The 25,687-nt window shown below is 42.0% G+C and overlaps 1 protein-coding gene and 1 long non-coding RNA gene across 27 annotated transcripts in view; one reads left to right on the forward strand and one right to left on the reverse strand.

Annotated features, from left to right (window-relative positions):
- LOC129393079 (uncharacterized) overlaps positions 1 to 25,687 on the forward strand; it is a 189,241-nt gene that overhangs the window by 131,150 nt on the left and 32,404 nt on the right. The gene's annotated exons all lie outside the window — the stretch shown is intronic.
- The window catches only part of TRPM3 (transient receptor potential cation channel subfamily M member 3), a 905,462-nt gene that overhangs the window by 16,225 nt on the left and 863,550 nt on the right, over positions 1 to 25,687 (reverse strand). For all 26 annotated transcript variants that reach the window (XM_034967586.3, XM_034967598.3, XM_034967583.3 and 23 more), the window contains 3 exons: positions 7,871 to 8,021; positions 7,555 to 7,754; positions 4,252 to 4,384 (listed from right to left, as the gene is read on the reverse strand). In XM_034967586.3, coding sequence (XP_034823477.1) covers positions 4,252 to 4,384; positions 7,555 to 7,754; positions 7,871 to 8,021 — 484 coding nt within the window. The remainder of the gene's footprint in view (positions 1 to 4,251; positions 4,385 to 7,554; positions 7,755 to 7,870; positions 8,022 to 25,687) is intronic.

The raw sequence follows: 25,687 nt of genomic DNA on the forward strand, positions 1-25,687 counted from the left end.
GGATAAAGGAATTAAATCTAGGCTCTAACAACACAGGGAATTGAGTTTAACTTAGGCACCACGTTTAAAGGATGTTGACAATTTAAAGTGCATACTGAGAAAGTGAGCAGGGTAGTAGATGATCTGCTGGAAAGCAGGATAAGCAATTAAATGATCTTGGGATATTTACTTTGGAAAAGACACAGCACAGTGGGGAGATGACAGTGATCTTCAAATATGCAAAATATTATTTCAGAGAGAAAAGAATTTTAATTTTCTTTCTTTTTTTTTTTTTTTTTTTGAGGTGGAGTCTCGCTCTGTCGTCCAGGCTAGAGCGCAGTGGTACGATCTCTGCTCACTGCAGCCTCCACCTCCCGGGTTCAAGCGATTTTCCTGCCTTAGCTCCCACAAGTAGCTGGGATTACAGGTGCCTGCCACCATGCCTGACTAATTTTTGTGTTTTCAGTAGAGATGGGGTTTCACCATGGTGGCCAGGCTGGTCTCGAACACCTGAACTCAGGTAATCTGCCTACCTCAGCCTCCCAAAGTGCTGGGGTTACAGGTGTGAACCACTGCACCCGGCCTTAATTTTCAGAGAGAAAAGTCTTTTCCTGTATTCATTCCTAAGACTGGTAGCATAGGCAGTTTCTTCTCTTTTCCAGGAGGTGTTCAAATCAAAGTTGGGTGTAACCAGAGAATGCATTCTTTCAAAGTAGAGTTCCTATATCCCCTCCTCCTATGCAGGCCTTGCTCATGCCAGTTGCTCAGAACATGTTTGTTAAGTCGACATTGATCAGGTGTGTGGAGGAAACAACTGCTTTGGGTACAAGCAATCTGTACTCAGTGACTTCCAGAACATTTTCCAAATGTAAGATGCCAGGATTTTATATGCTCCACAGTGAATAATTCAGCACCATCCTCTGCCAAGTTTGGACTTAAAGCTGTCCATTGGTTTTCATCAGTGGTTATTAAAGTATGGTTCCCAGACAAGCAGCATCAACATTAACATCAGTATCATCTGGAAGCATTTTAGAAGTGCAATTTTCAGGCCTTACTGCAGATCTAGTGAATCAGAAACTCTAGGGGTAGGAAGGGGGCTACCCAGCAACCTGTGTTGTAACAAGCCCTCCAGATGATTTTGAGACCTGTTAAAGACTGAGAACCACTGGGTTGGATGTTTCTGGTCATCCCTGCTGGGATGCACACAAAAGCTCAGTGAGGCTGCATGTTTCCTGAGGACTGAGGCCTGCCTTGTGGATCCTTAGTGCGTGGCTTACTGCCTGGCAATGGTGAAAGCCTGGTATTCACATGTTGAAACAGAACTGAACTCATAAAAAGATAGTGAGCACAACATTTGATAGAACAGGCTTCAAGAATTGGTTATCTTCAGCCAAGAGTCCACAACTCGTCATCGAAAAAAAAAAAAAAAGCCAGTCACCAATGTTGCATAACAGATGAAAAGCTTGGTTATTTGAGTATAATTATCATTAGTTAGATATTGTCCCAAATAAAGCAGAGGGCATTGGTTACTCTACTGGTGCATTATATTCTAGAATTGTATTGCTCTAGATGCATCAGGGTCATTGCTATATAAAAGGGAAAGACAAGGATTTTTCAGAATCAGGTTCCTATGAGGTGTTAATGATCTCCTGAATATTGTATTTAGCTCTTTACATACCACTGTGATGCAAAAGTGTGATTGAATAATGATCCATTTAAATGGATAATTATGGGGGTATCTTTGTATTTCTAAGAAGACTCACGCAAATACAACGTGTATAAATAACTTGTGTTTTAGGGCAGTGGCAGGAGGAGGAGTATGAATCTCACTCTGTAAAGAAACTCCTTTTCCTAAGTCTTTTAGTAGGACAAAAAGGCATCTCTTAATGTTGTTGATTTCAGATCTCTGTTATTGGGGTTATCTAATATGAATGTAAAATTATATAATATTCTACACACTGTATAGAATATACACAACTAATTTAGGTAAATTTAACCATATATACCTTTCCAAATGTGTGTATATACATACATATGTGTATATCTCTATCCCTTTCTCTTGCTCAATCAAATGTAAATAAGACAGGTGATTTCACCTGCCACTCCACTCAGAAAGGACATGTTCTAGAAGATGTTTGAGATTGGTAATATGGATCTACTCTTCCCTTGGTTAATCTCTGTTCCCTTGTGCATCCCATGGTGTTTCTGTTTTGCGAGTGCAATTTCAGTGTTGAGAGACATTATCTTTGGTTCACTTACAAATGCAAAAAAAAAAAAAAAAAACCCCAACAACAATGACAACAACAGCATTTAAATTCCAAAACCCACACAAACAGAAGCAGCAGAATGAAGCCTGGCTTAGGTTTGTTTCTCTGGCACCTGGGCTTGGTCTTGAGGTCATCTTGGTCTTTCAGGCCCCTGTTACTCCAGAAGGTCAGTCTAAAGCCTAGGACACAGGGAAGGTGGGTCTACATTCTGTCCTGGACTTCTGAGAGTTGCTCACCTTGGCCATCCTCTTTGAGGATGGAGCTCTGTAATCACCCAGAAAGGAACAGGGCCTTGGGGAAGGAGTATTCTTAAAGGGTTTGCAGGCATGGGGCCAGAGGCTCAAGTGGATGTACTATAGTTTCTTTTTGTTTCTTTTCAGAAAGAATTAGTGAAATGGTCACAATTTATTGACGTGTGCTGGTGCCTGCACCTCTTCGTTCTAGTTCCTCAGGGAGGCAAAGCCTTCCTTGCATCTTAACACTCTTTTTTCCCTACCTCTCTTTCCCTCCAGGTCTATGGCTTTTCTGAATTTAAAAAGCATTTCAAAGGCCTGTAGACAAATGCTTTGTAAACATGTCTGAGCAATGGGTAATGTGTCCACATAGAACAATTTCCGGGGAACCACATGGTTATATGTCCATTAATAAATAGCTTTCTCAAGGTCTCAGAATGAGAAATATCTTCAGACTTTTAGTTTCTTCTTCTGTTTGCCAGAAAATTGCTTTACATTATATCATCATAAAATGGTCTATTTTGCAGCAACAGATGTGTATAAAATCTGTGCATGGCTTTAAACTTTATTAGTATTGGCTGAGTACCGATGGATACTATCACTTAATGGCATATGTGTATATACCTACTTACATAGACTGAATTCTTCAAAGAAATAAAGGGCCAGGGACAAAATATACCATTTAGGTAATTCCTACAGAGCCACTGGAGAAGTCTGAAGTGAATGAGCAGACAAAATGTCATTTCATAAAAACTGGAGGTGACTGCCTTGAATCTTAAAAGCCTGAGTCATTCTGACTAAAGTCGTCAATATGTTAGGCCTTTCTACACTATTTCTAATTTGCTTCTGCCATCTTTCTATTGCAAATGCTTAAAATTTAAAGTTACACCTATGTTTCGTAATATTCTGGGTGTCCTTCGGAACAGTGGTTCCCAAATGCTAGGTTCTGAATGTGCCAGCCTGGAATGAAGTTTCTATTAGTCTACAGCAAAATAAGAAAAATAAGAAAATGTCAGTGTATTTTCATAAAACTAGACTTACTAGGTTTAAATAATTCTCTTTATTTGAAGATCTTGCGCACGCTCTCTCTCTCTCTCTCTTTTTAATATGCTGAAGTGTATCCTTCAGACTGAAGATTTTTCTTATAGCCCTGCTGGCTATACTATTTGGCCAATGAGATCTAAATGTATATAACCATTCAGTAGAAAAATCTGCTTTTATTATTATTTTTTGCTTTCATCTTGTTCTATAAAAAGGAAAAACACAACAATTCTGGGGAAAAATCCTAATTATTATTTTAGCTAATTTACAACTCTGTTACTGTCATTTGTTCAGAAGGTGTTGGGCACCCATATAAGGCAGGCACTAGGGCTGTTCAACTCCTCTGGAAAAGACATTCAATAGTCTACACAAAACATAAACTAATGGAGAGCCTAGAGTCAGGTTGAGTCTCATTTGGTTTTTGCCTGGAACAGAACTTCCCAATTTCTGATCTGAGCCAGCAACCTCAGGCCTGTCCTGCACTCAAAATCCTCTTCTGTCTGGGAGGACAGCTGCTACTGCCTGCTAGAGAAGTCTAGGATCTGTAAGTCTGGGATTTTGATCTATAGATACTTTGGGCAACGTTCTGTTCTCTCATAAGCTCCATGATTTCTCAGACAATAAAAACAAACACAAAAGATCTCTGTTTTGTGACCGTGTGAATAAATTCGATGGATAAAGCATGCCTTGGCACAACACATCTGCAGGAGGCAGGTGTCCACAGAACACACCTTTCTGAAGTCACCCGTATCCTCTCATCATTAGATGAGTTGAACCGATCATCCTTTTCTCTGAAGTATTCTTCTATGCATTGCTCTTCAAAGTCATGTACTTTCTTGAGCTCATCATCGGTTATGAAGAGTTCTGTGGGGGGGAAAAAAAAAGGAAGCCTTGAGGGAGAGAAGTAAAAGCGATGGTGTCTGATTTGTGGGCCTAGTGACATTCTCAGTATAAATCTAGGTGGGAAAAGGGGCCTAGATTCCTTGCTAAGTCTCAAATGAAATCCAAATCCAATTAGGCAACTTGCATCACTGTCTTCTTTCTGAACATGAAATTTATTATGGGTCTCTGAAGTTCACCTGAGCATATCTGGTTTACTGCAGGAGCTGAGTAGAATTAGGCAAGTTGTGAGGCCAGGGAAAAAGCTAAATCAAGGAAAGGGAAGCTATTCAGAGCCTAGAGTATCTTAAAAGCTCAAAAACTTCTGGGCTGGGGGTGTGGCAGAGAGACATTGTTGATTGGCCTTACTAAAAGCCCTTTTGCAACCTCATTCTCCTTTTTCCCTTTCCTGCTACTGAGCTTAGAAACCCAACACAAACATTTCCAGTTTCCCTTGAAGCTAGCAGCAACCACGAGGACCCAGTTGGGGCCAAGAAACAAAAGAAGTCTGCTGCAGGGAGGAGTGGTGTCTTGGGAAGAGATTTTACTTTCCTGATAAAATATAGACATGTGGTTGCTTCTTTCTACAGTTTTTCACCTTCTCCTCTTTTTCCTGCCTGGAACATGAATGTGATGACTGGAGGTGAGGCATCTATTTTGTGACCATGAAACAAGAAAGCACAAAAGGAATAGCTGAGCCTAAAAAATAGAAGGAATCTGGATCTTTGACTTCAATGAGACATTGTTGAGCTCTGGGCTCTTCATTTTTTGTTAAGTGAGAAAAATAAAGCCTTATTTATTTGCATTATTGTTAGCCTGGTTTCTGTTAATAGAAGGTAAATGGATTCATAACTGATATAGCAGTAGAAAGAGCCCAGTGGAAAATTGAACCTTTAAGTAGTTTATGAATCAGGGTTATGGGGAGAGAACTGCTTTGCCAGTTCTTAAATGGGACAAGACATTCTTCTAATCCCATGCCCTCGAGATGTGATAGGGATTGTCCCAAATATTTGGAGCCCTGGATTTTGGACCCTCAGGGATTTAGTTTGCTGAGGTGGCTCTTGCTTGCTTTGGGACATTAGCCTGAATTTGCCTGGGGCATGGAAAGTATGAATGTAAAAGCAGGTGAGAGAAAAGAAAATACCAGAAATTAGACTGCTCTTGTCAAATATGGGAGGCTTCCTGAGGTGAGGAAGACCTGTATCACAGGGGACACTTGAGATTCACTCATGAAATTACACAGAGCATTAGTCTCGAGGGAGGGGAAAGAAAAGAGGCAGTTTAGAGAGGCCCTCAAAGCACAGACGATTGCTATTGCTGCTATGCTATTGCTATATTTGAGACTCAAAGGAGTATATTTAACACTTATTCTGCTGGCACTTCATTTAACTTCTTTGGCTATATGTAACGCCTTTTTAACAAAAATAAAATACTATTTTTTAAAACTCCATTAACACGTCAAATTTTAACAATAAAAATTAAATTGTACATTTCAGTGTTTTGTCTGAGCCTCTGCCAGAACTTGGCAGTGCCCTGGGTTCTTTTAATTAAGGCTACAGATGGATAGTGAAAAGTTCAGTTTCCCCGACTGATTCATACAATGCAGGGCCCTTGTCTCTGACCTTCACCCTTTTCCACCCAGCCACAGCACTAAAATCTTTCTTCTCTGAGAAAGCAGACATGGCTGTTCCTCCCTTCTGAGCATCCAGTGACCTGGCAATGCTTTCGTTGCTACCATTGGTGATAACAACAAGAAAACCCTGAACAGCAACTGCATGGAGCTGGCTCCCATCTAGCCCAATGTCTGGCTTGTTCAGGTTCTCTGGCCTTCTTTGAGGGGGTGGGCACTGGAAAGGAAATGGATCTCTGGACCATCCTACTTCCTGCATTGTATTTACAAACACCACCTTCCTAAGCTCTCTGGATAAGTGAGGTTCCTCTTCTACCACAAATGACTCATGCTTTATTGTAAATTATTTTGGGACTCTGAGCTAGCCCTCAGCATGTTATCCACTGCAGGCTATCATTCATTAGAGCATCCCGCTGCCCCTGATTTTGTATCCCATGCTCCTCCACATTGGCTAGAGTTCCTGAGTCGAGAAGCTTAGGGTTTATTTCATAGGTCATCCACCCCGACCCCTCCAACTTTTCTCTTTGCTTAAATTTGTGTTTCAGATGGAAGCAGTGAATTCTGGAATTCCCAGGTCTCTCTAATGTAAATGTCTAGAAAGAAGTTGGGCATTGCAAGGTCAGGGAGGGTGTTAAGAGCTTCAGATTTAGAGAAGCTGTTGACCAAATTGTTTTGGTTTCAAACCTTAGATATACTGGTAACCACACAGAGGGAAGTAGACTCCTGGGCTATAATCCCAGAGGCTCTTGTTCAGTAGATTTGATGTAGGTGGCCTGTTTGACACACTTTGAGAAACCGTAGGAGCTTGCTGGTATGGGATTGGATTCCCAGTGGTTCTTAATGGAGCGTGGTACCCAAAGGGTATTTAGGAATCTGTGGGAGTCACCAGTATTTAATGTGTGGAGGCTGGATATGCCAAACCTCCTGCAGTGTGTGGCACAATCCTACACAACAAGGAATTGTTCTGCCTCAATGCTAATAGAACCTCCTTTTAGAAACACTGGGCTGGAAGGTGGATGGTGAAGGGTCTTCTGTTTTGTCCTCCGAGTAACAGAAAGCAGGGCTGGTCTTCTCATGAGGCAATCTAGGCACAACCCCTAAGGTTTAGGAAAATGTTTAAGATCAGAAAAAATTATAGGTCCAGAAGTTATTGCTTAAATTATATATAATGTAGCCTTGGGTGGCATATTAATATCATTGATGTATTTTGGGTTGAGATCTCTGGAAAGCAAGAAACTTAGAACTTATGAAGCTTCTAAAATAGCCCTGCTGGAGACTGACTGTATCTCTCTAAGAAAGACATGAGGCTAAGAGTGCTCAATTTCAGCCTCTACCATCTTCTTTCTGACATTATTTCTCATTCAAGTCAACTCCCTCATCCCCCAATGCTCTCCAAGCCTTCAGAGCTGTCTGCAGCCTGCAAAAGGCAGGAGGAACTAGGTGGGCATGCGATTCTGCATGATTGCCTATAGGAAGTGGTAGGGATTTCTGATTTGTGGCAGCTCGGCTGTCGCTTGAAGCTTACTCAGGCCGTAGTCCCTTTCATCTGGGTCGCTCTCGTGTTTCCTCCATCGGCAGCACAGGTGCTGGAATATCATGGTCATGTGGCTGAAGATGATCAGTGGTGGGGGCAGAACTGGCCTTTCATGGAAAGTCATGATGAGCTGATACCTCTGAAACTTCCAGACTTGGTTGGATATCGATTTTACTTCAAAAAATGTATTGCTAAAATAGAGACCAAAGAGAATCAAGTGAGAAAAACCCACTGTTTTCTGAAGCATCGACTCCCCTTCACCCCTGCTGTCCTCATCCATCCCACGTGCTCCAAAGGACCCACTTACTTAAAGACAGCAATGAGGAGGTTGACCAGCAAGATGTTTGCCACTAAGAGGTAGCAGGCCATGATGGCCGGCACGATCCAAGCTCCTGTCTTGCAGGGAGGCAGCTGGATTATTTTACCATCCTCTCGGGTCTCATTCTGTCCACAGGGAGCTGGAGGGAGCAACACACACAAGAAATGAGAAACTGGCTATTTGAGTTAGAAAAAAAATAAAAAGATGGATTTGTATGAGGGTTTTAGATGGAAGAAATACATAGCCATCTCAAACAGAAAGAAGTTCCAAACAAGCCAAAATTGAAAAATGAGAGCTTCACGAATATCTCAAGGGGCTGCTACTCTGGTGGTGGGGGGCCTCGGTTCCACAGTCTCCCCAAGTTATCACCTGACCAGAAGAGGGGGGTGGAGCCACCTGCTTGCTCACCCTGCCGCTAGGCCCCTACACTGGGTGAGGGGCACTTGGTGCTCTTCTGAAGCCTGATTGAGAACTTTTCTTGGGTGTGCCCAGGGAGAAGAAAGTCCCACCACTGGCAAGTTACTTTCAAAATGTGCTGTAGAGGCTGTCAACCTGACAGCTGTAAGAGCAGCAGCATCTCGGGACTATTGATCGGGAATTAACAACAGGGCAGCTGTTAATTGCTGCAAGAAACAACCTGGGAGCTCCAGCTAACGATTTGCTGTCTCAGTACAGAAGGAACAACACAGGGCAGTGCCTTGGGAAGTATTTAGAGGGCTTGTTGCTCTCTGCTCCTGATGGATGGGATTTCATTAGGAGGGCAATGAGGGGTGATGGGCCGTGATCATGGAGCTCATAGCCACACCTGTTCTTCCAGCAGCATTTCCATTCCAAAAGTGTGCTTTTCAGGGCACAGGAAACAAAACCTAACTGCAGTGGATAAATGGGCAAATGGGGGAAAAAAAAAAGCCTGGACGTGGGGGTGAGGAGGAAGGTGATATGTGGGATTGGCTGTGTGTGAGTAATGTGCTAATGAGGCCTGCTTGGAATTTCCGGGTAAATGCAAGAAAGAAAAAAATCCCTGACAAAGCTTCTTAGTGCTGCACAGACAATGTGGCTCAGGAAGCCAGATGATGCCGTGAGGTGCCAGGCATGGGTGAGGTAGCCCTCCTCTCCAGCCCCCTATAATGGCTTTAGAACAAGGCTCTTTGCATCTACCTGTAAAAGGCGGTTGGGGGGAGTGGGAGGAGCACCAAGAGGTCTCAGCAGTTGCCACAGGCTGCTTTGATGATCGGCCAGGAAGATTTGAAAAGTTGACCCAGAATCTACTCGGCTGGAGTACTTGGCAAGAGGCGTCCATTCCTTTCTCAAGAGTTTCCGTTGCTAGGCTGCACATTCTACAGTGATTCTCAACCCTGGCTGCCCTGGGGATCACCTGGCGAGCTCTAAAAAATACCAATGCCCAGCTTGGCTCCAGACAATTGAATCAGAATCCCTGAGGGTGCCCCAGGCATCAGCATTTCTTTTAAAACTTTCTAGGTAATTCTCAATTGCCATGAAAGTTGAGCCCACTGAGCTAGAATTAGGCTGGAAAAATTATGTAATTTTTGACATGCTCTGAGGCCCAAAATGCATCTTCTCAGCCTATGAGGATTTTAATAACATTAGGACACCAAGACCTGGTTTTTATGGCTAAGAAAAGGGACCAAAGTGCTTCCTTTAGTTCTGCCTGCCAAGATGACTGGATGCAGAATCAGGCATTTTTGAGGAGCAAGAATCTTTTTTTTATTATTGCAGTTGTGGCACTAAACACCCAAGACAGCCCTGTAAGAGGTCCTGATCATTTCCACCCTTAGAAGGAAAACTCAGCAACGAAGGCCCCCTGGCTTCAGCATGAAGTCAAACTCTGAGAGTGCCTGGCCCTGGGCCGTGTCTTGCCACCTCCCACCTCTCCCTCTGAGCACAAACTGGACTGAGTTTCCTGCAGTTCCTAGAAATGCCATGTGCTCTCTTACTTCCTGATTTTGAGCCATGCTGCTGCTTGGCTTCTAAAAGACCCCTCTGCTACCTTGCTCCCATTCCCATGCTTCACCTGGGTGAATCCTGCTCACTCTTTAGTGCTCACCTGGCTTTCCAAAGCCCACCCAGCTCCTTTGCTGCCCCATCCAGCAAGGACTTGGGTAGGTATCTTCCTTACAATCCCAGAGCACCCTCTGCCTGCCCTTTTGGGGGTCTCTCACACTGTATCACCATTGCCAGTTTATTCGTCTGTATTCCACACAAGATTCCTGGTGGAAGGTTGCTCCTCAAGATTTCCCATCATCTGGCTCAGTGTATACACATAGCACATCCATATGCACCTGTACAGGACGAATGTTGCATAAATACAGGAGATCATGGGGACACAATCTTGTTGTTGGACACTAATAGACATTTCCCACACCTCCGCAGGCCTACTTGCGATGCATAGTCCTAGCTCTGAGGGGTCATTAGCTCCTTTCTTAGGTTCTTTCCAGAAATCCTGCCCTCAGCTTGGCAAGGAATCTTCTTACACTCAACCAGACTTCAGCGTCTCTGCTACCCACTTGGCCACAGGCCTCATGGAACCATTGCTTTGTTTTTCTCTCCTCTGCGAAGCTTCTCGCACCTACTCTACCCACTCCCTCCCAGCCTAACAGTCTGGTAGGCTGGTCACTCCTCTATTCTGCCCTTTCCTCTGGCTCCTGCTCACATCTCTGTGTAGACACCAACAAAGAGCAGAAATAACTGCTTGGGGTTAAGTTAGAGAACTTACATGATTTTTACAAATGTGTTCCCTGATCTCCATTTCTTGACTATTCTGAGAGAATACAAAATAAACTTGTGAGAGGCAGAGCTCATTTATCTTGCTCTTTTTGACCCTATATTGAGGGAAGGCCATGAAGACACTTCCTCCACTTGGGCCCTGTGCCCAGCTGAGAGAGGAAACAAGGAACAGTAGGTGCTTGCTTGTTTCAAGTGGTCCATGTGCATTTCCATGGACTTTCAGAAAGTGCCATCAACATATTTCCAGGTCTCTGCTGAGTTCCTCTGCTTGGTTCCTCAAAGGCCCTCACTAATTAAAATATTGGACCAGCTTAATATCTTTTTTTTTTTTTTAACATTATGTACCTTCCTGAGAAACTTAATATCTTTATTGAAGATTTGATTTGATGTCAACAAATCAAATCTTGGATTTGATTTGTTTGGCGCCAGGAGCCTCCTGCCAATCTTTTGGGTATTAATTTATTCCAGCCTCCTCCCACCTTTTACTCATCCTGCTTTAACAGAGGTAGTATTAATTTAGTGGTTAGGAACATGTATTATGTTCAAACCCCGACTCTGGCTGAGTGCAGTGGCTCATGCCTGTAATCCCAGCATTTTGAGAGGCCGAGGTGGGTGGATCACCTGAGGTCAGGAGTTCGAGACCAGCCTGGTCAACATGGCAAAACCCTGTCTCTATTAAAAATACAAAAATTAGTCAGGCATGGTGGCGCACACCTGTAGTCACAGCTACTTGGGAGGCTGAGGCAGGAGAATTACTTGAACCTGGAATGTGGAGGTTGCAGTGAGCTGAGATCGTGTCACTGGACTCTAGCCTGGGTGACACAGCAAGACCCTGTCTCAAAAACAAAACCCCCCCCTCAAAACCCTGACTGTGCCATTTTCAAATGATCTGACTTTAGCTTTGTCCATAAACTTTAGCTTCTTCATCTGTAAAATGGGAGTAATAATGGTATATTACTGTCAAGTAATGTACTGTCAAGATCATTACACAAGATAATGCATGCAAAGTATGTAGTTCAGTATCTAGCACATAGGACTCAATGAACATTAGCTGATGTCATGATTGGTATTTTTATTTCTGTAATTGATAGACTTTGAGCTTCTCAGGAACTATGTTTTATTCCCCTTTGTTTTGCAATCACTAAGAATAGCGCTTACTCTACAAACATGTATTCAGTGGTTATAATATGCTGAATACAGGGTATATTGGGAATTAGAGAGATGCTTCCTGTTCTTAAAGAACTTGTAATTTGGTAGAGACATAGAAAGGGTACAAAGCATTGCATTATTGTGTGATATGAGCTTGGATGGGGTTTCTGAGGAAGCACTCGCATTTGAACTGTGATAGTCCCTCTAGCCTGGCCATACAGAGCAGTCTGGTAGTCAGGACCAGCCTGAGGAACATCATCTAGTTTCTACAGCAGTAAGGGCAATATACGTGAATTAGATGATCCTTGTTACAATGATGATGATGGTAAAAATGAATAGTTAAGAAATAGCCTTCATTTGGTAATATCAGCAAAGAAACAGCATTATATGCAGCAGTTAATGCAAAATGTTGTTCTATAATGGTTTCTAATGATGTCCTTGTTCTGGGTAGTTACCACCCTAAAAAGTGCTATGACTCAAGCTTACAGATGTCTACCACTGATGAAGATGAACTGGTGCCTTAAAGCCCTGATAAGCAGCAGATTCCAGGATGGGGAATAAATTATCTGGATTGTCATATAGCACCAACCAGTATCTGGAGATTTATGTTCCCAGAGAAATGCCCCCGGGACATGCACCCAAGATGGCACATGGGTGGATGTTTAGGAAATGTAGGCTGGTGACTTCCCCTGGGCCTCCTCCTTCCCTGCTTTTGGGACCTGACATTTGGGTGGCTTTTCTCTCAGTCCTTTTGCAAGAGGCAAATGCATGGTCAGTACCACCTCCATACCAAGTGGCATGTTGTCACCTCCCTCTTTCATGGTGACAGTCAGTACAGAGTCCTTCTAGTGGATATTGACTGGTTCCACCTGCCCAGTGTATATTTCCCCATCCTAGTTTCCTTTTGTGGAACCACCCCTTGTCCACTCTCAGTCCATGAAGTACGGGTGAAATGAACTTCAATGCCAAATCTAGGAGAAGGTTAATCAGTGTGTTTTATTCCCTGATTGCAGTGATTGGTTCAGGGATGGACATGTGACCCACACCTGATCAATCAGCTCAATAAGCATCAGCCTTGGAACTTTTGTTGAAACTAGTATAAAAGAGAAGTTCTCTTTTCACAATACAATGTAAGGCTACCAAGTAGAGAAGGCCTGCCCAAGAATGACACTATCACAGAGAACAGAAACTGATTCCTGGCTCAGCCATGCCTAAAACCAGCCTTCTATAGTCATACAAACCATGAGATTCTTTTTCTTAAGTCAATTTCAATTGGGTTTCTGTTACTTGTAATTAGTCTTGACTGATACAGTTACCCCCACCTCTAGCCCTTGTCCACAAGCCAGTAATAAGAGATGTTCATATTTTGGGCACCTCATTGCTGAGAGACTGCATTTGGAGTCTTGGAATGGCATGGAAAGATTGGAAGGAGCAATGCGGGATGTAAAACCTGATCTGATACCAAGGTTGAATTATTGCCAGGAGCCAGAGGCCATGCTGCTCCCCTTCCTCCCCAAAGTATAAAATAAGGGGCCTATACTGATAAAGCTCGAATTTTGTCCAAGTGGGATCTTTGACTCAGAAACTAATGACACAGATTGGACCTATTATCAAACCTGTAGGATTAATGCAGCTGGGAAACTTTGGCCAAGCACCTGGCCAAAGTTAAAGTGAAGAAAACTTATTCTAGAAGCTGGTCATAGCTTAAGATTAAGTCGCAGGGCCTCAAAGTCACGTGCAGGTACAGAATGGGAAGGCTACATCTATGCAGCAGTGGCAAATTAGAAGGGATCAAACATTTGGAGATTCAGATTCTCTATGGTTTACTTATGGGGGTCACATTGACACATCACATGGCAGAAGCCTGGAAATGCTATTTCTGTTAACTATGCATTAATAAGTAGAAATAGATGATTGGGCTCTGGAACAAATTAACAGGTTGTTCAGGTAGAATTCTGCCAGAGTACATGGATGATAGTAAGAAAGCCCTCCCTATAGATGTTGTGGGGGTTTTGGAGCACAGCCTTCCAATGGTTGAAATGTTTCTCATACATAAACTTTTATAATAACAAGTCAATGACATCCCTTGCTGGAATATAAGCCTCGCAGGGAAGATTTTTGTCTCTTTTGTTCACTAAACAGCCTCTAGAACACTACCTGGCACGTAGTAGGTGCTCAATAAACATTTGCTGAATGCCTGCAGACATGGATGTCACACACTGCACATGTGACCTGCAATGTCAGGCCACATTCTGTGAGTTACAGCTCCTCTATTTCACTGGGTGTCTATTTTCCTGTTTATGTCAAGACCTCATCAAGTGTCATCATGACCTGTCAATATAGGGTGGCTTCTGTGAGAGCAAAAAACTGACAGAGGGAAAAAATAGATTTTTTGGTTTTTGGTTTTTGGTAATTACCAAGGTTAAAGCAATAGGTCTGGTCTTTGACAAAAGCTATAGAAAATCTCCCTCTAGATGCTGTTGTATAAATCTCCACGGCAAACCAACAATACCCCATCTTGCATCCATGACAGACGTTGCCAATTAATCTTGATGTTTTTTCCCTCTGAGCCAAGATGTGACCTTCGAAACCTTCTCAAGACAAAACTCCTGAAAGCACACCAACAAACTGAAATTGACGCAAGAGAAGGGACCTTTCTCTCAGTCCCGGTAGAAATGGGAATGTGAGGTCTGGGGTGAAAGATCAGTGACGTTCTTCTTTTCAGGATCCTCCTCAAGCCCACATGGCCTGGCCAGTACCTGCCCTATACCACCTCACAGTTGCCCAGGAACCAAAAAGGGTCAGAATAGGACATCCTGCTTATTTCAGACATTGATACTTGTGACGAGGTACCATCCTGAGAGGGCTGTGGAATTCCCCCACATACATCCTGGACCTGAGGACCCTGCCCCCTGCCTATTTTAAAAGATAGCTTTAAATATGGTGCTTTCCCAGAAAATCCTGGTCCTAGTTTTTTCCTTATGTGGGATCGTCAAAAGTGAAGGAGAGTGGAGATTTGGGAATAAACATCTGTGGAAAGCATATTATGTGGCAATCTCCATGCTGGGCACATTACATTGGCCATTGTGTTTCATCTTCTTACCAGTTCTGTAAGAAATGCATTGTCCTTGTTTTACAGCTGAGGAAACATGTGCCGAGGGGTGAAATGCCTTACCCAAGACCACACAGCTAATAAGGGAATAATGCCAGAACCATTCCATATTCCAAAAAATACTGAGTTCCTGCTATGTGCCAGTGGCAACTGGCAGTGAAGATACAATTACAAATAAAGCAGAAATGGGCACTACCCTCTGTCTGACCCTGAAGTCTATATGTATTCTGCTCTACCTCACATGGCCTTGCCAGTGTAATATTAGTGACCACCTACTGCAGGCTTAAATGGAAGGCCCTGTGCTATGAGCTTTACTTATATCACCTCATTTTAATCTTTACCATATTTTGACATGATAGGTCTAATGTTTCCCGTTTTACATATGAAGTAGGGAGGCTCAGAACACTTTAGGGTCCCTGTCAGGTAGCTCAGAGCCAGGAAGAAAAAAATCAGAATGTCTATAAAAGCCTGGTGAGCTACAAATTCCCTTTCCTTGGTGACTCTGAAGAAAGAGCCAACATGGGATTGAGAGGAATCTCTCAATTATGAACAAATGTAGAAACAGTTCATTAGACATTGATTATTCTTGTCCCCATCGACATGAATAACTTGGCCTGAGCCGTTCAGATGAAGTATGAGTACACAGAACAGTTTAAAAGTTCAGAGGGTGGAGAGAGAAATTAGGTTCAAGTAAGAGGTATCAGGGGCAGGCACCTCCACCCCAAAGATTAAGACCTTTGCCCTGTTGATTTCATCCTATAATATGCAGGGAAAAGAAGTATTTATTTATTTAATATGCACACCATCTTGTCCCTAAAAAGTCAGAGAAATTTAAAATGGAACACCAATGTTTGATATAATCAGAGTCATCCTTAAAAATATGGCAAAAAAGGATATTTCTTGAAGAATGCCCCTTCCTCTCCTGTCTGAAGAAATGTTTCAAAAGCTCAGTCCAAATCACAAGCAATGGAATAAAGAGCTTAGTTGAGTATCTGACTACACTTATCCTATTTTTTTTATAGAAAGGATTTTCAACTAAAAATCCATCTTGAAAAGATAACGAGACAAAGAGGATTTCTCCACCTCCTTCTGAAAATCTATACAGTTCGCCATGGAGGATTTAGAATGCCATTAGCACAGCTGCTGTGGCTTACTGGGAGGACAAATTTGATTTAGATAACGCTGCTCTTTGGCCTTTTCCTGACACAACGTTTTCCTTGGCAAGACAACTGGAGATGCCTCCCTTTGTATGGCTACATCTTTCTAGAAGTTTCCTTATCTGAGGCTCTTTGATTGTGGTGGGTCCAGGTGGAGGTTTTCTCTGTGGAAACATGAGGCTCTTTCTATTGCTTTCAGTAGGTGACTGCCAATATCCTCTTATAATGGACAAGAAGAGCAAAGGTCACTGAAAACAAAGGTCACTGAAAACCAGGCAAGCCCAACTTTCTAGAGTCAAAAGCACCATCTACTAGCATCCCCTTTTACTTCTTTTGTGGCTTAAGTTTTTTCTCTTCACCTAACCCAAACACTAGGTAAGATGCTAACTGATAATGATATGGCGCAAAGGCAGCCACTGGAAATTGGTGGGAGGCCTTGGTTTCTCCATCCATGAACAAAGGGAGTTGGGTTATTGATATTTTCTACAGGGCAACAGACACACAGCTTGGGAAGTCCAAGATGGCTTTAGGACACAGAAGCAGGGCATTAAATAGCACTGAACTAGATAGTAAGGGATGACACTGTCAAGCTTCTTTCCATCTTCCTGACGCCATCAGAGAGAAAGTGTTAGTTTAAGCATACTATTCTTTTAACACTTCCTTAATGTTTGCTAAATTCCCTTTTTAGGAAAGACTGAGCTCAAGCATCTGGTAGAATTTCACAACAATGTAGCGTTTTTCATTCTGTTTATTTTGTGGTTATCCTCTATTTATGTCAAATGATACTGATTTTCAACTTGTGACCATAAATCTTTAAAAATAAATTAAGTTTCTAAAAAATGAGCCAATTTAACAAAAAATATTTAAGAGTAGAACAAAGGTTATAAACTAGTGAATGGGGGTATGTGGTTGACTGAAGTTTGGGAAATGCTGGATTAGATTATCTCTAAACTCCATCTATTCCTGATATTTTGTCACTCCACGATTCCAGGAAAAGGAGCAAAAGACTTGAATATGCCCCAAACTGAATCATCTATCCCAGGAGCCAACTGTAGGCCACTTGTAGAACCTTAATCTTTTTATTTCTGGTAGAAAAGCAAACTAGCTCCCACTGCATTAATTGGAATTCAGCCCCTACCTGGGGAAAAAAAGGGACCAATGATATAGCCTCCAACTCTTCAGGGCCATCTTGGCTTGTGGTCTATCTGCTATGTGCACACAGTTTCAGCTTTGAGCTATTCAGAACCCACTATTAAGCTCAATGTCTCATTTTTTAATCCAGTAAATTAGCAGGATGTCACAAATCTAGGTATGTTGTGTGTGTTGGGCAGGGGGGAGGTATGGGGGGAAGAGCGTCCTGGGGGAGAAGTGGGGAGAATTCAATTCCCTGTTATTTGGTTCCATGTTCTTCCTATACTATATATCTAGCTTTACCTGGAAACAAAAATTATTTATTTGAAGAGGGCTTCAAAATTCTAACCTTAGTATTTCATTATTTTGCATCAGGAATTAATATCAGAAATATTTTATGCAAATCTTGCCTTGGAAGAATATATATCTAAACTAGATTATTGTACATGCCAGTGGGTTTGCTGTCATGATTAGGAGATCAATTGCATTAACAGCCCCAATTTCTCTCCCCTCCCTGGATCCACACTGCTTTGTCATGTGATGTTAGAATTTCTATCACTAAACAGGTGGGATCTCTTTCTTCACCTCTTGATTCTGAGTTTGGCCATGTGGTTTGCTTTGGTGAATGGAATGTTAGCAAATGTGACCCACACGGAACCTTGGAAAAGCCCTTAATGTTTCTGTTTCCACTTTTTGGCTTCCGCCATTACCATAAGAGACATGCATGAGCTAGCCTGTTGGAGAATGAAACACAGGGAAACTTTGCTTCTAGGTGCTTGTTGTCTGAGCTGAGGCTGTTCTGGAGGAGGTGATAGCCCGCTGACCTCCTGGCATGTGATTGAGCCCAGCCCAGACCAGAAGAACCATGCAGCCAACTCTCAGTCTTCTGAGCTCAATACGTGCTTATGGCGTTAAGTTCTGAATTCTAGGGTGGTTTTTCCTGTATCATTTTTGTGTTGATAGATACCTGATACACAAGCTAAATTTCCCTTGCCCTGCTCACAGCTGGAAGAGGTGGCCCCTATGTCCTTCAGGCTGACAAAGTCCTTTCCTCATTTCTTCACTTCTCCTTTCACCCAATTCAGGCTACAGATGATTGGAGCAGATTCCACCATTGACCAAGAAGGAGTGAGTTCATTGAATGACCAGTGACTAATCAGACTCTTTGTCTTTAGAAATAAAACAGAAGTGCAGAGACTTAAGTTAGATGATGGCATGTACTTAAAGATCATATAGAGCCAGACCTCACTGGGTCATGTAAAGCAAGCCATATGAGAGAGGGATGGTGGAGGAAGGGAGAAAGGAAATGGGAGAGAGAGCAAGAGAGAAGGAGAGAAATGATTGATTGATAATTGATTGAGGCAGGAGAGAAGTATAGAGAAAAGCAGATGAGTGTGGTCATGTCTTCTGATTCTGACTTTACAAAACCACTTCTGGTTTTGTTCCCAGTCAGCTCACGCATGTCGTGCTCTGCTTCCTGTCTTTGAATGCCTCTGCGGTTTTCTCTTAGGCACTTACAGTCAGTCTTTATTGAACCTACTCTGTGTAGTTTTGTTTTCTTACAATCAACATTTTTCTCTGGTTGAGAACATAGTCGCTAAGACTTCAGAAGGAATCAGTTTCCTTGCCTAGTAGTTTCATCAGAGAAGGGAGGGGCTGTGAGAAGGGAGAGGGAAGCTCTGGGAAGGGTTAGAAGAATGGAAATAATTGTGTTTAACTCAGTTTTAGTCAGGGCTTGCCTCATCATCATCATTACACCTTCCTTTTGATATTTGCATATACCAAATAGGATTAGATAAGTTCTTTCCTTCTTCAAACCAAAACAACAGAAAAATTTCAGAGAAAACATAAAATAAGTTACTCTTTCAGATTTTTGTGTTGCTGTCCACCTACCTATAATTCATCACAACTCCCTGACGTGCAACAATACACCTTTCTGAGCAATGAGGGCAGGAGGAGGCACCCCTTCCCCTGTAGGCGAAGGGAGCTGGAGTCCATTCTCATTGCCTTTACTGTGGAAGGTTTTCCCTGTGAGTCCACACTACCTCAGCCTACAGGCCACACACTAAGGAATATGCTTGTTGTTTCTGTTTAAAATGGAATTGTATTACTTTTCAGAAGCCCATGCATATTTAGGGTATTAGAGTATTCAAAGAGGGAAGAGCCAGGGCCCTCTTCAAGAGGGGCCTTCTTAGGAAAAGAACCAGCAACCTCATATCAGGGCTCTCTGTGCCTGGAAGGATCAGTCCAGTGAGCCAGACTGCATGTCTATGTGTAAATGCACATCAGGGGACATGAGGCTACACCACCTCCAAAGAAATAATCTATGGCTCTTGTCGACTCCCATTGCATTGTACCTGAGGGGTTATATGATATCTACAGAAATGATCAACGTGGCTCCTAATATTCAGGAATGCGTATATAAGCAAATAAGTTCCTGCTGACATTATTTACAAATCCCCTGGTAAGAGACAATGCAAGAAACACATCTGTACTTACAGCTCACGGTTCAGGCTCGAATCTCTCTGATCTGCAGGCACTAATTCCTCTCTGTGCCCTCTGGATCCCAAGCTCTGTTTACTGTTAAAACTTGAGCTTTTCACGCTTCAAGTGATGCTCCTCAAACAACCAAGAATCCAGATAATAGGCAGTCCACATTCCGCTTAGAATCTAAGCAGCTGTTGGCTCTTGTGTTGGGACTATGTGTCCAAATGTATGCTGCATATGAACTGCTATGAATATGATAAAATAGTTGGGTGACAGCACACCCTTGTATAGTGGGCTAACAACGTTATTCTTTCCCAGAGCAACATTGACACGTCAATTAAAATACAACAAATAAACATTTTCATCTTGGCAGATTTATCTGTTTTTATTTTTATTTATTTTTTTTGAGACAGAGTTTTGCTCTCGTTGCTCAGGCTGGAGTGCAATGGTGTGATCTCAGCTCACTGCAACCTCCAACTCCTGGGTTCAAGTGATTCTCCTGCCTCAGCCTCCCAAGTAGCTGGGATTACAGGCACAAGCTACCATGCCCAACTGATTTTGTATTTTTAGTAGAGACGAGATTTTGCCATGTTGGTCAGGCTGCTCTCGAACCCCTGACCTCATGTGATCCACCCACCTTGGCCTCCCAAAGTGCTGGGATTACAGGCATGAGCCACTGTGCCCAGCCTAGATTTATCTGTTAAAAAATAATAAACTGAGATACCAATCAAGTGAATTGCGGTGGGGGCGGGGGTGGGCCAAGAGGGAAAGAATAGGCAAGGCACTTTGCTGTTCATCATTTTTTAAATTATATTTTAAATAATCACATTATCCCACATTACTAAATCATTTTGTGAAGTCACTAGACACAAGGCACTAACCTTGGGTAGGTTCAGATTGAGACTTAGATCTGGCATTTTGCCATCTATGTCCTATGGGTAAGTCCTTTGATGTGTCTGAGCCTCAGTGTCCTCATTTCTAAGCCTGACCTAATGATGATAATAGAAATAGTGTTAATAACAGTGATGATGACACATTTCCAGCTTCCCTCATCATTCATTCAACAGGTATTTATGGAGCCCCTACTGTGTACCAGGCACTATTCTAAGTGCTCGGGATGCATCAGTGAGCGAAACATCAAAGATCCCTGCCCCTAGACTATCTATACTGGGAAAGGGATGGTGGTGGTGATAGTGGATGGACAGAAAAGAAACAATAGCATAATAGATAAATAAGCTAAGCAGGCTGTCAGTAGATGATAAATGCTGTGGGAGAAAGTACAGAATACAGGGTAGGAAGGATCAGGTGTGATGTGGGAAGCCCACGGGTGGTGGTGGTAAGCGACATTAAAAAGGCAAGATTTGAACAGAGACTCCAACCTCAGATGAGGGAGTTGGCTAAGTGGCTGTCTGGGGAAAGGATGCTCTAAGCACCAGGCACTGCTTAGAGCTACATCCTGTGAGCACAAGAAGGTCCCTGGTCTGGAGTAATGCCAGGGAGTAGCTGGAGAAGAGGAAAGAGCACCGAGAGGTGGGAGCAGGGAAAGCAGCATGTGGAGGCTTTGGAAGGACCTCAGAGGATCAAATCAAGCTCCAAGGCAAGGAGATAAACTTATAACAGTAAGGCGTTATTATTTATTATAATCCTTTATTGGATTTATTAAAGAAACTGAGTAATTGCTCCTCATCCATTCCACCTCTGGTCTGATAGTTTCTTATCTACTAAGTAAACCCTCTCTTCATGATTTCTATTTTCCCCACCAGATCCTCAATGCCCTTACATGAAATAGGGAATGGCCCTGCTGTACCTAGGGGGGGAGATCTGAAGGCAGCTGAATGCTGGTCCTGTGCAGTCTGCAACAGTGACTCTCAGACTCCTTTCTATGTCCACCTACTGTAAGAAATGGAGGGCGAAGGAAAATGCGTGCCAGGGAGGGCTCAGGTTTCCTCTCAATCCCACCCACATACACAGCTGCCCTGCCTTTATTGGCCAAACAGCAGTCTGCCAAGAGAAAGCTGATTTCTAATCTGGTTTGAGCAAAACCAACCTTTATAGGTAGATGAAAACCTCACAGTATGAGGTTTGGGAGAGGGAACAAGGTTCTTACTGATGACATCAGGGCAGAAACCCGGCTTTTCTCACTGCAGTTAAACTCCTTAGTGGTTGCTGCTTAGCTCACACTGTTTACTGCACCTGCTGTGTCAAAGAACAATAAGCTTGGATGCGGGAAAACTCCTTCTGTTCCTTAAGCACCTTAAACTTTTTCCAGGCAAGAAACCCAAACTGAAGCTATAGCCAGAGGTTAACCTGAACAATTTTCTAGACAGTTTCACTCAACAATGACACCCATCATAAAGTATGTAAAGAGAAAGGGTAGATTTAAATTCTCATTTTCAGTATTCATGAAGACAGGAGGGTTGCTACTTTCAAGGTGGCTTACAGATAATCTGTATTTTTCTTTTATGCCTGGAATTGTGCACATGCACATACACAGCAAAGATCAACTAAGTTGATAATATTCATTAGAGTATTTGAAAATTAGATGGCTTCACTTCGCCAACACATACACTCTCCAAAGTACAAACTGGTGACATGTCAAATCTAACCTACATTTTTTAAAAAATATGGCCATCACATTTTTAATAAGCGAATGCTTCATGCAGTGCCACTCTAAACAATGCTATGTGAACAGCATTTCCTTTGGCCAAGTTGGTCTGAATAGACCTGTGGGAAAATCCTAAAACTAAACCACAAGTCGTATAAAAATTGGCCAGTTTCTGGATCCTACATAGAAAGAAAACAAGTTGGGCTTTTTCCACTCATATCCCTTGTCGAATTGTGAAACAAAAACTGTTTGCTGGGCTCTGATAGACCAGTATTCGTGGGGGTATTTACAGACTTAGGGAGTTTATAAAAGAATGTTCTGTCTTCCTTTCTCTACATCTTGTGCAACTATTTAGTAAAAAGGGGACAGTTAATATTCACGCTTTGTGCTGCATTCTCAATGATCATACAAATATACGCATACACACACAGGAGAGAGAGAAGAGAGAGATGAGAGAGAAAAAGAGACAGGAGAGTGGAGAGCTAAAAGAAAGCAATTGGGGTCAAGTCCAGCTTGAATACTAAGTTAAGCTAACAAGATATAAGGGAGTAGCCTCATGCCTGAATTGGATATGTGAACTGGCTACAATAAAATATATGTGTAAGATGCAATTCTACTTAAGGTGTCTAGTGGAATAAAAGTGATAATTGTTCACTGGGGCCACAATAGGACATTCCAACATGCACAGACACAAGGCAAATGGCTGAGATTTTTTTCTATGATCTTCAAATAGGGTTGACATGGATCTGATATAACAAATTTCAAGCCCAAGTACAGCAAGCATTTATAATTATCTAGAAACAAATCTGGTTACAACCATCCTAGAGATGCACACATCAAATTCTATGCCAAGCGCTTTCATATACAATATCTGATCGTTACAACAAACACATTTTAAAAAAGGTATTAAGGTTATAGAGGCTGATCATTAAGACAAAATGGAATAAACCCTACAGAAAACACTTTAGAATTTCTGACCCATTCATTTGTTTTTCAAAATTTTTGTTTCACAGACACTTATTAAACAATTGCTATACCCCAGGCATTATTCTATATGCTTTGTAAATTTCAACTCATAAAGAATACAAAGTAGATACTATTATTATGGCCATTTTACAGATGAGTAAATTGAAACGCAAATAGGCAAGTAACTTGCACAATGACACACAGCTAGCAAGAGGCAAAGCCTGGATTCAAACTAGGATTCCATCATCTTAACCACTACCTTGTGCTATTTCTCAAGGTGTGAAAGCTATTTTAAAGGCAGGAGGATTTGCATGCCCAGATATCTGCATTTAGACTTTCCTTGTGTTCCATCCTTTTGTCTGGGTCAGTGGCTGTCAACTGGTGACATCCATAAGTATTAATCTTTCCATGTTATAAAGACTTTTGAGGACAAGTATGGCTATAAAGTGAGTTTGGCTAACATGCTTGCTTTGGAACCACATCTATGTAGATAATACACTTAATGTAAATGGAAAACTTATCCCCATAAATATAATGAAAGAAACTAAGAAGCCCAGTCTTCATTTAACTATTGTCCAATAATTCCTTTCTAAATGAGTAAACTGATACTCTTTGGAAGGGACATAACCAATTTCAGGCTAGGAAATATCATTTATATTGTGTTGGATGAGGTGGTTCATTCCACAGCCTCAAAGACTCAATGTAAGCCGTCTTCATGTCTTGTTTATCCTGCATCTGTTTTTAATCCATGGAAACAGAGACTTCTCCATTTCACTAGACAGCATAGATGGACCCAAGAATAAGCAGTCTGTTTAGTCATAGCTATGTGCACCTACCTTGACTGATAGCTTTATTTAGCATAGTAGGGTTGGGTTTGCAGTAGGATGTCTGTTGAGAAGAGGTTAAAGACAAGCATAAAATAAGGCTTATACAAGCAAAGAACAAAGCAAAATCTTGTTTTGCCGTATGTCATGAAGAATAGCCTATTATTTCACGTGACTAGGTGATTGAAGGAACTAGTTATATTGACGGTTGCCATGGATATGCACTGCTCTAACTGGTCCCGGATTATAATAGGAACCAGAGACGATGAGTTTAGGAATAGCAGGCAAAGGGATCTGGCTTTATCAACTGGTAGAAGTCTGTGTGTCAGCATCTGAGATCAATCAAGATGTTCACATCTGTCTAGTTTGTACTTAGTAAAACAAAAAAAGATGTTCACAATCACGTTTATGGCTTTCAAAATCCAAGAGATGAATTTGCTCTCATAGAATACTAATAACAATGGCAGGTTTACAGGGCCAGCTGGGTAGAGCAGGGCCAACAATATCTTCCTTGCAGTGTTCTTTTCATTTAATTAATTGATATATGTATATTTATATAAATACAAAAATGTAAAAAATATTTAAAAATATATTTTTTTCATTGCTTCTGCCTTGCTTAGGTCTGTCTCCAGTCTAAGTTATGTTTCCATGGAATGGACTCCAACCATGAGCAATAGTTCATGGGACTTGACTTACTCTATTTTGATATTTAAAGCAATTAATTTAAGGTTACTTCCATTTTTGTGTGCACGTGTACATAAGTCTGAAATATTTAGTGCTCAAGATTGGCGTTGCTTTAGATTTTGGGACTCTGTATTTGTGTAGAATCTTCTTGCTGGGCAATCCATCACTAGCCTAACTTAAGACATTGTACACATGTAAAAATAATGGAGCTGCATTAAAAAAATCTATAATTCAGATTTGGTTTTTTTTGCTAATTCCAGATTCACTTGGTAGTTAGCATTATTAAAGTTGTGGGTCATATTACTAGAGTTTTTTTTTTTTTTTTGAGACGGATTCTCGCTTTGTCTCCCAGTCTGGAGTGCAGTGGCACGATCTCAGCGCACTGCAACCTCCATCTCCTGGGTTCAAGCGATTCTCCTGCCTCAGCCTCCCAAGTAGCTGGGATTACAGGTATGCGCCACCACGCCCAGCTAATTTGTGTATTTTTAGTAGAGATGGGGTTTTACCATGTTGGCCAGGCTGGTCTCGAACTCCTGACCTCAAGTGATCAGCCTGCCTTGGCCTCCCAAAGTGCTGGGATTACAGGCATAAGCCACTGCGTCCGGCCTTAGATATTTTAAAAGTAAATCTGCTGGTGAGCAACATTCACTATTTTTTTCCTCTCTATCTGAAAGGACCTTGGTGTGTATTAAGTAGATTGAATATCGGGTTATTATGACACGACCTGTCAACTACTGGAGAAAGTAGATTCAGGTACCAAGTGTCCATTGAATGGCCACCGAATCATTTGAGATCAGGGAGAAGCTACTCAATTGCAAATAAAATATAGGGCTTGATTCCACATATCTCCAGGATGGGAACACTTGCAATTATCTTTTATAGTCTATCTTCCAATCTTTCACATTCTTTTTCTTTCCTTTTATTCCATTGTCTTTCATTTCCTTG

This window comes from Pan paniscus, chromosome 11 (assembly GCF_029289425.2).
Source record: "Pan paniscus chromosome 11, NHGRI_mPanPan1-v2.0_pri, whole genome shotgun sequence".
Lineage (NCBI taxonomy): Eukaryota > Metazoa > Chordata > Mammalia > Primates > Hominidae > Pan > Pan paniscus.